Source organism: Pinus tabuliformis, chromosome Q (assembly GCF_031772625.1).
Source record: "Pinus tabuliformis cultivar Carrire ecotype Pingquan chromosome Q, CPIR1, whole genome shotgun sequence".
In the NCBI taxonomy this organism is placed as follows: domain Eukaryota; kingdom Viridiplantae; phylum Streptophyta; class Pinopsida; order Pinales; family Pinaceae; genus Pinus; species Pinus tabuliformis.
The window spans coordinates 626,038,956-626,056,790 of NC_142296.1; the positions used below are offsets into that span (position 1 = coordinate 626,038,956).

The 17,835-nt window shown below is 36.8% G+C and overlaps 1 protein-coding gene across 1 annotated transcript; it reads left to right on the forward strand.

The window, feature by feature from the left end:
* Positions 1-759: 759 nt before the first annotated feature.
* LOC149221004 (DDB1- and CUL4-associated factor homolog 1-like) lies at positions 760-11,082 on the forward strand. Its single transcript, XM_089384982.1, has 14 exons — positions 760-1,130; positions 2,822-2,903; positions 3,278-3,394; positions 3,486-3,664; positions 3,790-4,714; positions 4,871-4,968; positions 5,071-5,494; positions 5,670-6,269; positions 6,385-6,564; positions 6,711-7,274; positions 7,485-7,601; positions 7,735-7,853; positions 7,982-9,584; positions 10,083-11,082. Exons 1-14 carry the CDS (start codon positions 880-882, stop codon positions 10,761-10,763), a joined length of 5,940 nt encoding a protein of 1,979 aa, XP_089241108.1. The 5' UTR covers positions 760-879; the 3' UTR covers positions 10,764-11,082.
* Positions 11,083-17,835: the final 6,753 nt, after the last annotated feature.

A 17,835-nucleotide genomic window follows, 5' to 3' on the forward strand; every position in this document is an offset into this window, starting at 1 on the left:
AAAAACTCAAATCCCTTGATATATATATATATTTTTTTAAACATTTGTTTATATATATGCCGAAGATGTTTTTTCGACAAGTGGGAAAACTATCATAACTCAATTGTCAAACTAGTAGTGAGGACAACCATTTCTGGCTACTAACTGCGAATGTAGACTGACTCATCACCGTTAATCAAGGAAAACCATGCCACCTGCGATAACCCGCTGATGGTCCGTAAAGGAGCAGGCTTTCACTCTTGCCACATGTCTCTGAGTCTTAGGCCATTAACTTCCAAAAAACCGAACTCTTAACCAAGCAAAAACAATTTTAGAACATACTCCATACCCGATATGCCAAACTCTTATACATAAACTTTCACTTTTTATTAAATATGAAATATAAATAAATCTAAATTGATTCTAAAATATTTATATACACATATTCCCCTTTTTGTTCCCATCAATTCTTTAATATTGTGTAAAGTAAGGGACAAAGTTGCGAGTAGGCACTCAAGTTAGCATTGTGGCACAACCTTTAAAAAAGAGAGGCATACCATTTTGATAGTGTTGATATGGCGGTAAGGCACTTTGAAATTCATAAAACCCCCCTTCCATCCCGTATCTTAGATCACTAAAGTTATTCAGCCCCCCCATCACAACAAATCAAATATACATATAGAAATTACGGGAAACATACCCTCGCAGGAAAATGGAAATTTCAAATTACAGGGAAAATAAAATTATATATATTGTCATCGAATGTCAAAATAGGACGGTCCTCCTGTAGCACGCTGTCCAATTTACATCTATCGCTCTGAGGGTTTAAAACAACAAAGCGGCAAGGGTTTGGCGTCCTTTCTCCTCTGCAACAATACTTCCACTGTTGTTTGGGCCCTTATGGAGCACCCTGCGGATTCGTCGTCTGCACCGGAAGTCGAACCCGCGACCTCTTCTCTTACAGGTTCTGCAGAGCAGTCCTCGCTGGAGAAGCCCAACGATGCAGATGCGAAGACGGAACAGTCTGGCGACGAGGGTATTGAGCAGAAAGTGCACGATTTAATGGACCGGATCACAGCTTCTGCACGCTCGGCTCCCAATCCTCGTCTGCTGCACGCCCTGGCTTCGATTCTCGAGCAGGAGGATGCGAGGTAAGGTTAAAGCGCTTTTTGATTTTTTGGCTTTTAAAAATAAATTTCATATTGTCGTTCGAACAAATCATTAGTTTGGTTGCTTTCGGTATTGCCGCTATTTTTATTTTTTGTAAATAGTGACTTCTAGTCGTGGGAAGTGATAATTTGTTCTCGCAATGAACAATTTAGGAGGCACGGTTGAAAATTTTGTTTCTTTGCTCCATTGCTTGTGCTTTCTGGGCGATAGGTTTCCCTGTTTTGGGGCTTTTTGTATTTCTGATAATGCCGAAAGCTCTGGTGTAAGTCGCTGTTATTTTTAGTTTGTTTTTACATCGCGCTCAGTACCGAAGATGATTTCTTTTATTTTTTGGTTTCCCAACCCTGAATTTACCTAAACCATTTAAAAAAAGTTGCCACGTGGCATGTCATGGGGTTGTCACTAACTAGCCACAACCTGCAATGGGGGGCTATGGTGGACTTTTCTCTAATAATTTGGCGATAATATTCTTGTATGCAGGATGGATAATTTATTCTGTGACTTTCAAATTTTATGGTAACGCTAATTAGTCTTGTTTCTAGTAACTCCATGTTGAACTTTATCGCATGTTGTTTGCTATTAGCAGGATACGCAAATGCCTTGAGCCTGCAATAGTCGTCACTGCCCATTATCGGCTAATCAGTGAACTGCTCTTTGTGGCCACTTTTTTTCTTTTTTCTTTTTTTGGGGTTAATTAATAGAAGCTTCATTTAGAAATGATGCTTCCGTTGATCTGCAAAATTAACAGCTTGCAAAAGATATAATCAGCAGAGATGCAAACTGTGAGCTAAAAAAGAGACAGGACACGGCATTTTGCAAAACCCTAAAGTGCGAGTTGTGAAGATCAGCATCTCAAAACAAACGTGGACTTACTAAAAGCCATGTAAGAACAAAGGCTAACCAAAATTTTGACCCAAATACAAAGTTATACAAAGCCAGTCTTAGTTTAAAATTAAACCCGTAAAGGGCAGGCAGTTGTACTGCAAATAACCATCTATCACTGAGAATGGGGTCGGGGGGAAGTCACAGGAGTTACCATGACGGGGTTTTAGTGCCCCACCAAATCACTACTTCTCTATGAGTACTCACAAGTCACTCTGATTGATTTCCAAGATTTCCTCCTATGCTACTGAGATCAATTAGTCGTTGCCATTTAGTATTTCAGGCCTCTTTGCAGTCAATTATAAGCAAGCTTCCAGGCCTAATGAATGTGACAGATAAGGTCTCCACAGCAAAGTTTCTCATGTACTAAAACGAAATCTTGTTTATATTACTATAGTGATCTTGTCCTCTTTAGCTGCAGTATGGCTGTTCAACTAGAATTTGAACATTAAGTCAAAGTCGAACCTGAAGGGCAAACCTTAAGTTGAATTCTAACTTGAAGGTGAACTTGAAGGCAAATTTTGGTTTTTTATTGGTTTCTACACAGACTGAAAGTGCTTGTTCCCCCTTCTTCTAAGTTCTCGGATTGAAGTTTAAACTATTTTAAATCCAAGTTAGCTTTTAGCCCATCTTGCCAACTCTCAGGGTACTAAGTTTTTAGTGGACTTTAACATTTAATTCTAATTCCTCTGTTAGTGAAAATCTTTTTTCTTTTATTAGAGAACAGCATTTCAACCTAGCAGTGACATTATAGAGTCTGCTGTTGATTTGTTTCTTTTAATGAATGCAGATTTATGCAGGAATCTGGTCACTCTTCTCCCAGCAATGCTCGATCTTCTCATGATATAGGGCGTCTGGGAAATTTGCTAAGGGTAAGCTGTGATTGGATGAAATCTATACAAATTTACAGTGCAACTTCAAATTTTGTCATGGACCATTATAAGTTTATTATACAGAAAATTTTCTTCTCTTTCCATACTGGAAGTGAAACTAGATTTTTGTTTGTTCGTTTGTTTGGGATCTCTGAGAGGTCCACATTTTTTTTACGTATGAGCTCAATAACACTGAAGTCAGGCTTATGCATACTACATATTAAAGCTCTTGGGCTGCTTTGTAAGAGAATAAGTGATTTTTTACTTTCATTTCTTCACTGTTGGTTTTGGACACCAGTGGAGGGTAACGTAGTTTCTTACTCTTGATTTTCTCATTTTATGTTAAATATCTGATCCTGCTTTCCTGCTTTCAGGAAAATGACGAATTTTTTGAGCTAGTGTCATCCAAATTTCTTTCAGATACAAGATATACAATTGGTGTCCATGCTGCTGCAGCAAGGTTACTTCTTGCTTGTCCATCAACATCAATGGTTAGTATGGTCTTCTTTCTTTTGTTTCATTTTGAACACACTTTATTTCCACTATCATTTGAACCAATTTGTTTAATTCACATGTTTGCAGTATCCTCATGATATTGAAGGTGCTGTTTTGGACAATATCAAGCGCTGGGCCATGGAAGACATGATAAAGTCTTCCGGTGAGGAATGCCATTCAAAGCTAGAAGCAGCTGGACAAGAAGCTAGTGATGCAGAAATGTTAAAGACATATGCCACTGGACTTCTTCCATTAGCCCTAAATGGGTATGGATACTTTGTTTTTTCCATTTGGGTACCATCTTCATTTTCTTTTTAGGGATATCATTAATCTCATATATTGTTTAACGTTATTAACTTATTTGTTAATGCTTACTTGTATTGTGTTTCAGGAATAGTCCAGTTGTAGAGGATGTTCTTACATGTGGATTATCAGCAAAGCTTATGCGTTTTCTTCGGATACGGGTACTAGGTGAGACTAGTACAAATCAGAAAGATATAACTTTGGGCCCTGAAAATAGGCAAACAACTGGAAGTAGTAGTATCAGAGCAAGGGAAGATATCAAAGGTAGGATGAGACATGTAGCTGATGTTACCCGGACAGATTTTTCCAGACTAGCTGAGGAAGCTTTGCCAGAAGATCAAAATGCAGATAAAGATATTGAAAAAGTGATTACCATAAAAGAGAAGTGCGCTGAAGAATGCTCTGAAGATGGCGAGGAGATAAATAGGATGAAGGATGCTGTAGATATGCTAGATGAAGTGACTGGCACACTTCATGTAGAAGATGATAATGTAGAGCAAACTGCTGAAGATAAAAGACGCAGGAAAGAATGGCGTGAAGGAAAGTCCAAATTGGGTGGAAATAAACCATTTAAGGATGAAGATATTGATGAAAATGCTAGGGATGATCCTTCCAAACGCCGGGCTGAAAGAGGGTGTTCAAGATACAGAGGAAAGGCAAGGGTTGCCGAGGGTGTATCAGAAGCTGAAAAATGCTTGGCATCTCCGGGCGCAGGAATACGCTTAGGGAGTAGAACTAATAAGGATAGGATTACAAGCAAACAAGATCCAACATTAGATTTCAAAAATAGACAGGAAGGCAAGATAAATGAGTTAGGTAATATAATAACAGATACAGAGGAGAATGACGATAATGATAAAGATTGTAGAGTAGGAACAAAGGACATTTCTGAGATGGTAAAGAGAGCTCGTAGAGCTGCAGAAGCTGAAGCCAGAGCTGCTAATGCACCTCAAGAAGCTGTGAAAGCAGCAGGAGATGCTGCAGCTGAACTTGTCAAGAGTGCAGCTATTGAGGTTTGTTTTAATAGCATTTATCTAGTGTATTTTACTTTGTTTAGTTGTTGGCATACATTTCATGGTACTCTTGCACAATACATAGTTTAATTGCTGGCATACATTCGATGGTACTTATGCACAAGTGCTTATCTCTAACTTACAGTCTATTATCAGGTTCTGTCAAACACTAATGATGAAGAAGAAGCAATTGCAGCTGCATCTAATGCTGCAACTGCAGTTGTCGACGCTGCTTTGTCAACTGAAGTTTCAAGGTGAAGATAGGTTACTTCACTTATTAAGTTTTTATTTTATTTTATTTGGAAAAGCGAATGCATTATCAGCTTACAATTAGCGTGATTATTTTCACATTGCAGGAAGGGGCATAATGTTACTGATGAAGGACTTCATATCATGGAAAATAAATTTGAGAAAGAAGGTGAACCAGAGGGGAACTTTGTTTTGGATTCTGAATCTCTTGCAAGATTGCGAGAACAGTTCAGTATTCGGTGTCTGGAGAGATTAGGAGAGTATGTTGAAGTATTGGGTCCAGTGCTTCATGAGAAGGGGATAGATGTCTGCCTTGCCTTGTTGCAGCGTGAATCAAAAGCTGACAATCCTTCAAAGAACTTGGCTATGTTGTCAGATTTGCTGAAGCTGATTTGTGCTCTTGCTGCTCATCGCAAGTTTGCTGCTTTATTTGTTGACCGTGGTGGAATTCAAAAACTTCTGTCTGTTCCAAGAGTATCACAGACTTTTACTGGGATTTCACTGTGTTTATGTACTATTAGTTCTCTTCAGGTGAATGGGAGGATAGAGTTCTTCCAAGTGCTACCGATGATTACATTACACTATTATATTCCTAGTTTGACAATCAGGGTTTTGTATTCTTAGATGATTTTGCAATTTTGACTATGTTCGAAGAATCACTTGTTTTACATGGTTGAAGTTTTAACTAGGTTACATGATATTGCAGGTCATGGAACGTATTTGCGCACTTCCCTCTGATGTTGTTCAAGCTGTGGTTGAGTTAGCTCTTCAACTTCTCGAGTGCTCACAAGATCAAGCCCGAAAACATGCTGCATCATTCTTTGGAGTGGCATTTGCCTTTAGAGCAGTACTTGATGCCTTTGATGCAAAAGATGGCCTACAAAAAATGTTGAATCTCTTGAGAAATGCGGCTAATGTGAGATCAGGAGTTAGCAGTGGAGCATCTGGAACATCCAGCACTACTTCTCCTCGAAATGATCGAGCAACTTCTGAAGTTTTGACAGCGGCAGAGAAGCAGATTGCTTATCATACATGTGTTGCTCTACGCCCATATTTTCGAGCTCACCTTCTTTTACTTGTAGACACGTTGCGTCCTAACAAAAGTCATCGTGGTGGGGCACGTAGTGCCCCGAGTGCAAGAGCTGCCTATAAACCTATTGACACCAGCAATGAGGCAGTAGAGGCTGTGATTGTGCAATTGCAACGTGACAGGAAACTTGGTCCAGCTTTTGTTAGAGCTCGTTGGCCTGCTGTAGAGAAGTTCCTTAGCTGCAATGGACATACAATTCTTTTGGAACTGAGTCAGGTATCTTGGTTTTTTGTTTTCTCCTTTTCTCAATTATTATATGATGTGATTACTATGCGTGCTAATTGATGCTTGGCTTCAATTTGTATATTTATATTGTGTCATCTTTTTGTAGGCACCTCCTGGTGAGCGGTACTTGCATGAGCTAGCCTTATATGCATTGGGGGTCTTGCACATTGTCACCTTGGTACCAAATGCTCGCAGGCTTATAGTAGGTGCAACATTAAGTAATGAACGGTTGGGAATGGCAGTCATACTGGATGCAGCAAGTGGTGCCACCTATGGGGATCCTGAAGTTAGTATTCTTATCTGTATATACAATCTATAGTTAAGATATTGTCTAGAAATGGCTGCCAGGATTTACATATTATATTCTGTTTTTTACCATTGGAACAATTCAACTCTGCTGTTTTTAACAGGTGCTATCTGATTTTTTGGCAGGTTATTCATTCAGCCTTGCTTGTGCTGGTCAATCTTGTGTGTCCTCCTCCGTCTCTCAGCAGCAAACCAGTTCCTGCACTACAGGGCCAAAATGCACTTCCAAGTCAAGTTCTAAATGGTCCTCTTTCAGAAGGTAGAGAGAGGAATATTGATAAGATTTCAACAGAGCGCACTGTGCCACTGGTTAGTCACAATGAGGTAAAAGAACGCAATGGGGATCCAAATTACAATGGAGAACGTAATGGGATAGTTGCTCAATCTGTTCCTCCTGGAAGCAGTCAGGTAGCTGCACCATCTTCCACGCCAGCACTAGTTGGAGACCGTAGAATATCTCTAGGTCCAGGAGCAGGTTGTGCCGGTCTTGCTGCTTATATGGAACAAGGTTATCGACAGGCACGTGAAGCAGTTCGAGCAAATAATGGTATCAAGGTGCTTCTGCATCTTCTTCATCCTCGCACACTTCTAAATCCTTCTAATCTGGACTCTATTCGTGCACTTGCGTGCCGTGTCCTCCTTGGATTGGCCAAAGATGACACAATTGCCCATATTCTTACCAAGCTTCAGGTAAGAGCTCTGATAGGGGCTTCTGTGTCTATTTTTAACTGTAATTATTCATAAAAAGTGTGGTTTAATGGCAGAGTTTTGTGAGTTTTGGGCTTGATAGATATTCTTTCCGGTACTTTTCAAACGTTATGAAACTCCTACTGCCAACGGTGCCAGTGGTTGAAGGGACTAACATGGTGTGGCAACATGATTCTATGGCTTAAATCATAGGTTGGAAAAATGCTCTCGGAACTTGTAAGAGACACAGGAAGTCAAATGGTAGGTGCATCTTGTGAACAGGCGAAATGGCAATCTGAGCTTAGTCAAGTAGCAATGGAGCTCATTGCTGTAAGTAGCAAATCTAAAATTCTTATTTAGATTTGTAGTAATATACAACGTTGGGCAGACACCCATCATTTACTCTCCAGGTACATTAGTTCATATCGTAATTATTATGTTTCTGAAACTTATTCATCTGCAGATTGCAACAAATGCGGGGCGTGCAAGTACTTTAGCAGCCATAGATGCTGCTGCTCCTACTTTGAGGCGTATAGAACGAGCTGCTATAGCTGCAGCAACACCAATAACTTATCATTCAAAGTACTGAATTATTTCCTCTACAGAACATTTTATGGTAGAATTTTAGCAGCCTTTGTATCTTAGCTTGTTTTTGCCAATCTACCAGTACCACTCATTATATATTGGTGAAATGCCTTGCGTATTGCCAGGGAACTACTACAACTCATACATGAGCACCTTATAGCTTCGGGACTCTCAAATTCAGCAGAAGCCCTGTTGAAGGAGGCACAGCTGGCACCATTACCATCATTGGCAGTGCCACATTCACTTCCCCAGAGGGCTACTGTTCAGGAGCCAGCAGGGGTGTCGTTTCAGTGGCCATCAGGGCGAGTTCCAGGAGGCTTTCTGTCAGATCCTTCAAAGTCGTTAGTTCGTGAAGATGATTCTGTCAACAAGTGTGATCCTTTGGGCAGTTCAAGGAAAAAGGCTCTCACCTTTTCCTTAAATCTGACTGCCAATGTCAAAACACCACAGGCAACACAGTCATCAACAAACAATGTGGCAGGCATCAAAGATATGAGACATACACGTGGGAGTACAAAAGCATATGAATCTTGTTCTACTCCCCCGCCCAGGCCTAACTTTGAAGCTACAGAACTTGTTAAAACACCCATTACCATGCCTATGAAGCGGAAAGCAGTGGACAGGGACATCACAGTTCCATCGTTGAAGCGTCCAGCAATCACCGATCCTGGAAACTCATCACCTATCTGCATGACACCTAATGTTCGTAAAAATAATCTTTGTGTAGAAACTGATGGGTTTTATGCTACTCCAAGTTGTGTCCAGCGGGATAAGGTAGATGATGTTAGTTCCATTGGCACTCCTAGTGGTGGGCAGGTGCCAAGTTGTTCTTCCCAACCTGGTTTACTAGCAGATCCACAGTCTGGAAACAATGAGCGTGCCACTCTGGACTCATTGGTTGTGCAATATTTGAAGCATCAGCATCGACAGTGCCCTGCTCCTATTACCACTCTTCCTCCATTATCTTTGTTGCATCCACATGTATGTCCTGAACCTAGCAGAGCTCTAGATGCACCTTTTAACACAGCAGGACGGTTAAGCACTCGCGAGTTTAGAACACAATATGGTGGAATGCATGGACATAGGCGTGATCGGCAGTTTGTTTTTAGCCGTTTCAGGCCTTTGCGTACATGTCGCGATGATCCTGTATTATTGACTTCAATTACATTTTTGGGCAATTACACACGTATTGCTACTGGAAGTCATGCGGGAGAATTGAAGATCTTTGATACAAACAGTGGAAATGTGCTAGAAAGTCATTCTTGCCATCAGTCACCGATAACTTTGGTTCAATGTACATCGCGTGAAACTGGAAGCTGGTCCACCCCTGGAAGTCAACTTTTACTATCATCCTGTAATTATGATGTTCGCCTTTGGGATTCTTCTGCACTTGGAAATGGTCCATTGCATGCATTTGACAACTGCAGAGCAGCACGATTCAACAACAGTGGAAGTATGTTTGCAGCAATTTCATCAGAATCTTCTCGTCGAGAAATTCTAATTTATGATGTTCAATCTTGCAATCTTGAACAGACGCTGTCTGACAGTTCTTCAGTTTCATCTGGGTCTATTCGTATGCATGCACAATCACTTGTCCATTTCAGTCCTTTGGATTCAATGTTGTTATGGAATGGTATTCTTTGGGATCATCGAGTTTCACGTCCTGTACACCGCTTTGACCAGTTCACCGACTATGGTGGTGGCGGCTTCCATCCAGCTGGAAATGAGGTATAGAAAATGTTTTGCAGTGTTGTCTATTCGCATGTTTTTTTAGCATGTCTTCCCATCCAAAATGCATATGCTTCTGTTGAGCTACCATTTCTGTAGAATTCATTTCCCTGAAGTCCTCGCTTATTATTAAACTTAATGGATAGTCATCGCATATTTTTGGAGTTATGCAGTTCCAGGCAATTTAGTGACAACTTTCTCTTCATATTCTGTTAAAACTTAAAAATCTCTTATTCAAGTCTTGTTTTGGCATATGTCTGTTTTGACGCCAAAACAACCATTTGGAAGCTCAGTAATTCTGCAGTTTTGAGATTTATGTTTTGGTTTCTACAACCATTTTGAAGTTTTGTAAACTGTAAGCGTTGTAATTGTCATTTATCATCTATGAACTTCTACTAAGATTTGTTTGTTGGTAGATATTAGTATTAACATTCACGCTCATGTTTATTAATGATATTACCAGACGCACTGATAACTGTGATCCATGCTGTGTTGCAGGTTATTATTAATTCAGAGGTCTGGGACCTGCGAAAATTTAAGCTTCTTCGAAGTGTGCCCTCTCTAGATCAGACTGTTATTACTTTTAATTCTACCGGAGACATCATATATGCGACATTAAGGAGAAATCTAGAAGATGTTATGTCTGCTTTGAATACACGCAGAGCTCGTCATCCTTTATTTGCAGCTTTCCGCACAATGGATGCTGTCCACTATTCAGACATTGCAACAACTGTCGTGGATCGCTGTGTGTTGGACTTGGCAACGGAACCGACAGATTCATTTATAGGTCTAGTTGCAATAGATGACAGTGATGCAATGGATTCATCTGCTAGGATTTATGAGGTTGGGAGGCGAAGACCAACAGATGATGACTCAGATCCTGATGATGGTTTGGAGACTGAGGATGAAGATGAGGGTGACTCGGATGCTGATGAAGATGCTGGTGAAGATGGTTTAGATGTTGATGGGGAAAGTGATATGGATATTAGCAACGATGAAGATGATAGCATTGATGAAGCTGAAGATGGTGATTTTGATAGTAACGAGGACGATGATGGTGTGGGTGGTGGTATCCTGCGAATAATCTCAGATGATGAGGGGAGTCAAGGAATGGGGTCATTCAGTAGTGATGAGGATGGTTCTCTGGGTGAATTTGATGAAGAATTTATGATCTTATAGATTGGCTGTGTTGATAATGATTGATATGCTACAGAGGCAGTTGTTGTACAGGCTCATATCACTTGCGGATCCTGGGTTGTATGCTCCGTAAAATGAGCAATGACATAAAATCTTGATCATGAGGTCAGCTATTGAGGATGGGTTCATGGTTCTACAATATTGTAGAAGTTATGACATTTATGATTTACAATGAAGAGCTTTGTATAGCATTTTTAGTTTTCATTGTTATCAGTGGAAATCACCCAACTAAATCCAGCATTAGATTGTTCATGGGGAACCATCAAAATTCTAAGTTACCGCATTTTATCTTTGCCGTGTATATATCATGTACGCTATTCAAGCTGGGTTTGGGTTGTTCCCTCGTCCAAGGAAAAATTAGTTCTGATGGTCGAGTGAAAGTCTTGATGTTAATTATAAAGTTGTAGTCCATTATAGAATGTTAAGGACTGCTGAGTCTTTCGTAATGCTAATATTCATCCACAATGAGGTATAGATTAAACTGTATATACTATAAATATTGCGTTTACATCTTAGAAATCCACGTAGTGAATTTGGCATTAATAAGAACATTATCAATGAAATGTTGCACCTGGATATTGGACAAACGAGAGTCCCCATAGTGAGTTTGGCACTAACAAGAACATTAGCAATGAAATGCTGCATCATCACGTTGGATTCTTTGTGCAATTGATGCTATGAAAGTCGCTGCATCTCTGTTCTGTTCATGAAGAGATACCCTGCAACCTTACAGAAAAGAACTAGAATGGAGGCTGTCACCATGACAATTTTTTGTTTGTTTTAGTTTATTCTGCGAGGAAATAAAAAGCAAGTTATGGGATTTTTGGACAGGTTGCCACTCTGAAAGGTTTGGCGGTTCTGGGGTTTAAACTCCAAGAACGCCTTATAACTAGAACCTGATCAAACTTTTTATTGGTGTTCATCTCAAGTAAAATAAGTGCCTCTTGCTATAACATTTGCAAAATGATGTTTACTTAATGGTCGCTGTCCGACCAAGTGATTTGGGATATTATAATATACAGAAAATTTGAATAGCTTGTATTAAGAATTATTTTAAACAACATTCGAAAGTATACAACGTGACTAAATTAGAAGTATCTGCTTTGCCATGCTTGCCATGTCACAAGGTTTGGTGAATTTCAACCTTGAGGTTTGAAATTCGGAGGTTCGGTGGTGAATTTCAATCTTGAGGTTTGAAATTCAGAGGTTCGGTGAACTGTATGGTCATTGATTAAGTTTATAGTTCAAGCTCATGACTTTATGTTGCAACTCAATCTAATAATCTAAACTTACTAAATTTATAATTTTAGTCATGATGCAACTCAATCTAATAATCTATTTTTACAATTTTTCAATTTAATTTTTCAATTTATAATTTTCCAAAATTTGTGATAACATTTATTTATTTATATATATTTGTTTTATTATTTTAAAATTTATATATTTATTACTTTTATATATAAAAAATGTATATAAATAAATCTAATAACAAACCTTACAAAAATGTAACTATAATGAAACCAAATCATTGCTGAATCCGAACCCAAATCATTACTGAAACCAAACTCAAACCCTTACCATGTGACTCAGTAGACTGCTGGTTTGTATACAATGTAACCAAATCATTGCTGAACCCGAACCGAAATCATTACTGAAACCAAACTCAAACCCTTACCATGTGACTCAGTAGACTGCTGGTTTGTATACAATGTGAATGGTTTGTATACAACGTGAATAAATTAGAGGCCTCTGTTGGTGGACTCAGTAGACTGCTGGTTTGTATACAATGTGAATGGTTTGTATACAACGTGAATAAATTAGAGGCCTCTGTTGGTGTGTATGCATGCTCAGATATTTCATCATAGAGATGGACATGATGCTTCTATGTGTAATATAATTTGGGACAAAATTGAGTAGGAAAAGGATTAAGGAAAAGGTAAAAAATATGATAAATGGAAAGGTAAAGCGCTTGAATCCACTCGTTATGTTGTAGCACATTGTAATATTGGAGTAATTGAAGATTTATTCAATGTTGCTTTATGGAAATATGTTTGGTTGCTTTATTCAAGAGAAACTTTCCACATGAATTTCATGAGAGATTTCTTTGAATAATTCATTGACAATGTTTATGAAGTAGTCGAATTTGCAGACAATTCAAAACTCAAAGCATCGGGGCTTGGCATCATCAAACTCAAACTGCCTGGTCTTCTGGACTTTGGACTTTCTTTTACATGATAGTATATAAATAGATTTATATATGAGAATATATTTATATAGTTTTACGCTTAACACAGATTTATATTTATATAGTTCGTTTATATTTATATATGATTTCTACGGTTAACACATTTATTTTTTGATTTGAATTTATATATTTGTATATTTATATGATTAACAACGATTTATGATTTCGAGGAGAAAACGAATTTATGATTTAGTTGGAAAAACAAAGATTTATGATTCCTATTAAAATTAAATGTAAAATTTAATTTGGAAGAACGTTTATTTAATTAATTAAACAAATAATTAAAAAATAATGAATATTTATAAATGATTACAAAATAATAATGATTTTTTTATAATATAATAATTATTATCATAAAATAATAATAATAATTATATTTATATATTTTTCATTTTCAGAAATTAGATTTTTTTAAGTGTTTTATAAATTTGAATTTTAGATACACTAATTACATTTTTAATAACATATTCTCGATATCTTAAAATGTGCTCGTAAGAGAAAGGAAAATGACAATTAACCAATATGTAAGTTGAAAACCCATTGAAATTAAATGTATGCGCCGCAAACCATTCTTAGAAACAGAGTTGGAAATTCACTTTATACATTCCTTATTACATGAAGATTTTATGATCATTAAATTTTGATTAGTTTTCACGCCTCTTTTAAAAACTGCATCTCGCAAATACTGAAACTTCACCTACAACAAAGAAATATTGTAATGCAACAGGGTAGTTGGGAAAATAAAAAAGTACATAGATAGTAACTACCTCAAAATTGACCTTGAAACTTGTTCGAGTATTTAACTCGAAAATAATTTTTCTTTCATGGATAGACTAAGGAAACCCTTTGGAAATAAAACTTAAAATTATGGATGGAAACCCTTTGTTTAAAAGAACACACAAAGGGATTGAAGGAAGTCGTTTAGAGGATTTTTAATTTTTACAATTAGCTCACACGTTTATGTTAGGTCTGAATTAAACTAAAATGGTCATGTCATGGAATTTACCGCTTTGATCTTTACATTCAAGGTCGAGCTTAATTGCTGGGCTCATGTGGTCACTAAATGGAAAATCATTGTGTTCCCTCGCAACATCATTTACAAGTCTAGCACTTAATGGTTTGACATCTAGTTACACGTGGAGGGGCTGACTCATGAATACTCGTGCTTCCATTCTTACATGTTCTGTTTTTTTAGTTTACCTTGATTTTTTTAAGGTGATCGACCTACTCCATGTTCTTGAAACAACATTGTAGTGATTTTCACCCAATCTAGAGAGAATTGTGGGGAATCAAGTTAATGTGTACAATGATCTTTGAGGTTTCCTAGTTTAAACATCCATTTTGCAGACCAAGAAGGAGCTTTTGGAAATGTATTTTGCTGGTTGCAATATGTAGTGATAGTCCCCAATAATGGCACTTTGATGACATACTTAGGGAAAAACTTGATTTGATCGACATTAGTCCGTGGGCAACCTCTATGTTATGAGCCATTTCTCCTCTCCTTTTTGGGCTAGACACAATTGCTCACGCATACTAGAGAGTAGGGCATTGTTTCATATAGAAATGGAATTGTTACAACAAAATCTAGCTCTCATAATGTGTGAAAGTTCTAAGCACAAGGGGCTAGTTTGTGTAACTATGGAAGGCTACCCACTATTGCCACAATATCCCTTCTTCATTCTCTAGGTTGGTTACTCTTAAATTCAAGGGGGGTATCTTTATGTTGGATGATTAATTCCAATGGGTTTGAGGTTAGTCAGTGAGGTTTGATTGGACAAAGTGCTTATCTAGAATATAATATTTCACAATACAAATGATAGTTCCAAACCTCGTTTCAAGTTTTGTTATGGTGTGTGAATTTGTGTTACTTGTTTAAAAATCTAAAAATTGGAGATGTCCTAGTGACTTAGTGTGAAATTTAAAGAGTTATGCATGTAGATGAACTGATCATGAAATGAATGCTTCAAAATCAGATTATGGAAATAAAATAGAACAATGTAAATTTCATAATTTCTTAATGCTAAATTTAAAGTAAACATTCTAGAATTAACTCCCTAAAATTTGAGGCTGAAATCTTTTGAAGTGTTGAAGTAAAATTTCTGAACATAAGCAAAACTACAAAAAATGCAATTAGAAATTTAAAGTTGAAGTTTCCAGCACACGGGTATAAATAGTTTTGGGGTTCTAGGCTCAATAAGCAAGTTGGAAATCAATTTTTTTTAGTTAAAATGCACAAAACTTAAAATAGAAATTCTAGATGGGAATTTTCAACTATCTATAACTATAGTCTAGCATAATGTGAAATTGTAAATGCCAAATTAGCCTAATTTGAAATTGTAAATACCAAATTTTTAGGCTAAAATATGGCTAGAATTAACAATTTCTCTAAGAAACACAACAAATAAGAACAAGTTGTGTATGCGTGAGAATTTAGAGGTAACAAGTTGAAAGATTAAAAATTAAGTAGATGAAAGAGGGAGAAACTAGTGTCTAATTATCCTTGCGCTAACGGAATCTATTCTATCATAAGGAAAATTTAGTGGATAATCAAGGGTCTATGGGTCACTTTAAGCATGCTACAAAACCATATATGGTTGACAGAGTAATGTTGGGGAGGTTGACAATACTAAAGGTGGAGGCAGCAGGGGGTCGGACCAGGTGAATCAATATTGTGCTTGATGGATCACTTTTAGCGCTTTTTACTTTTCTTTAAAATTAACTTATCTCTCAACTTATAAGCACAACAACATATAAATAACAAATGTAAACATAAACATGATCAATGCATAGGAGAAAGCAACAGACATAAACAAATAACTATGAGCAACAACACATCAATAAACACGAGACACCAAATGTTAGCTAGAAAAACCACCGTATGCGTTGCTTCTCTTTTTATTAATCGAATCTTCTTTACATCATATCATTGGCCACCACCATTGTGCAAGCCCTAACTTGCGATGCACGCGATCAACCACTCACTCCAGGCCACTATTTGACGGAATCCACCACTAAAATTGTAACCTATCGAAGGGGTAATGCATTGAGTTCTCATTTTTTAGAGGTGGCAAAAAATCATTCGATTTTGAAAAGTGTTGATTCTTCAAGATACACTTTTTTTTTTAAGAGCATATTTTTGAGACCTTTTTTTTTGTATTAAGTATGCACATTTTTGTTAAATGTTAATGATTTTCATGTCAATTTGAAAAGTGTTGATGCAACATCAACTCCAATTTTTTTGGGCTTATTTTGGACACTTCAAATTTTTTGATATATTAAGTATGGATAAGTTTTTTAAAATGGTGGTGATTTTCATGTGGATTTTGAAAAGCATCAACATTTTTTTAGGCATTTTTTTGACACTTTAAATTTTCTTGTCCTAAGTATGCACAATTTTTTTTTAAATGTTGATTATTTAACTAATTTTCAAGTTGTCTTATTCTTCTTCCTGTTTTTCGTTCTAAGATGTTTGTTTTTAAAGGGTTTTTCAAACTTGTGTTTTTTGTTTTCTTTCCAATGATTTCTTATAATGAATTTTTTAATTTTTTTTGCAATGTTTATAAAAAAATAAAATTAATATTGAGGTTAAGATATTTTATATAGTTAATTAATACTTCAATACACAAAATAATTGTCACTAAAAAATAATAATTTTAAACACTCGACAAAAAATACACATTTTGCAGATAGATATAATAAAAAATACGTATTTTAGGACCTTTTCACTAAAATTGACACGTTAAATTAAAGTTTTTAATAAAAAGATGGAAAAATAACAATTTTTATGAATTTTATATTCAAACATGATGATTAGGTTGATGAGCCAATTCAACCACTAACACCATAACCCGATTAATCAATGCGTTCACATCAATTTCCATGACCAATTCTTCCATAGCTGTTACAAGCTCAAATAGGACATCGGTTGCTGACTTTATCTTAGGCAATTCGATGGTTAAGCCCAGGATTTTTCACTTTCTTCACCTACAGGCAGTGCCACGGGCACAGGGGAATCCTGCAACAAATGCTGCTAACAGGACATGACATGGCCATGGTAGTGAGGCAGTGCCACTCTGTGATAATGTGCTGCGTACGCTAGTCTTTGTTCACATAGAAACTTAAATCCTTTTTGCCTAGATCTGCTTCCACCTTCATCACCATAACCTCAAGCACCTATAAACACCTTGCCAACCTATCAACACAAGCTCTTCTTAGTTGTTGACATTAATGCCAAGTTGAATGACTCTTTGTGGTTGACACCAATTCCAACACCATGTTGCCAATGACTAAAACCAATACAATGCAATAAAATAATTTAAGATGGTATCAATTTCTAGACTAAACCTAATAACTTTGTTTGTTGAACTATTACTAATCTAGGTCACTACTTTTTTTGAAGTAGTAAGAATAGAAATACCTAAATGTAAACAAAGTAAACCATCTTAGATCCATCTTAACCTCAGATCTATCAAGCACTAAGAGGGATCAAATATCTCGAGGTGAAAACCTATTTTTCGAGTGCAAAACTCGAAGAAAACATTTTTTGAGTTGATCCCTCTTAGTGCTTGATAGATATTGGGTTAAGATAGATCTAGGTTGGTTTTATTCGTGCGTAGTCACACAAAATTTGTTGAATATTTAATTATTTTGATCATTTTAAATATGAAAATATGTCTAAGACTAATCTGGTCATTTTAATTTTAAATTTTCTCAATTACCTCAATTTGTTGAGACGATAAAGACTATTAATAACTTGAATGATGAAAAATGATGAAATAAAAGTTTTGATTGAAAAGTGACAATGTAACA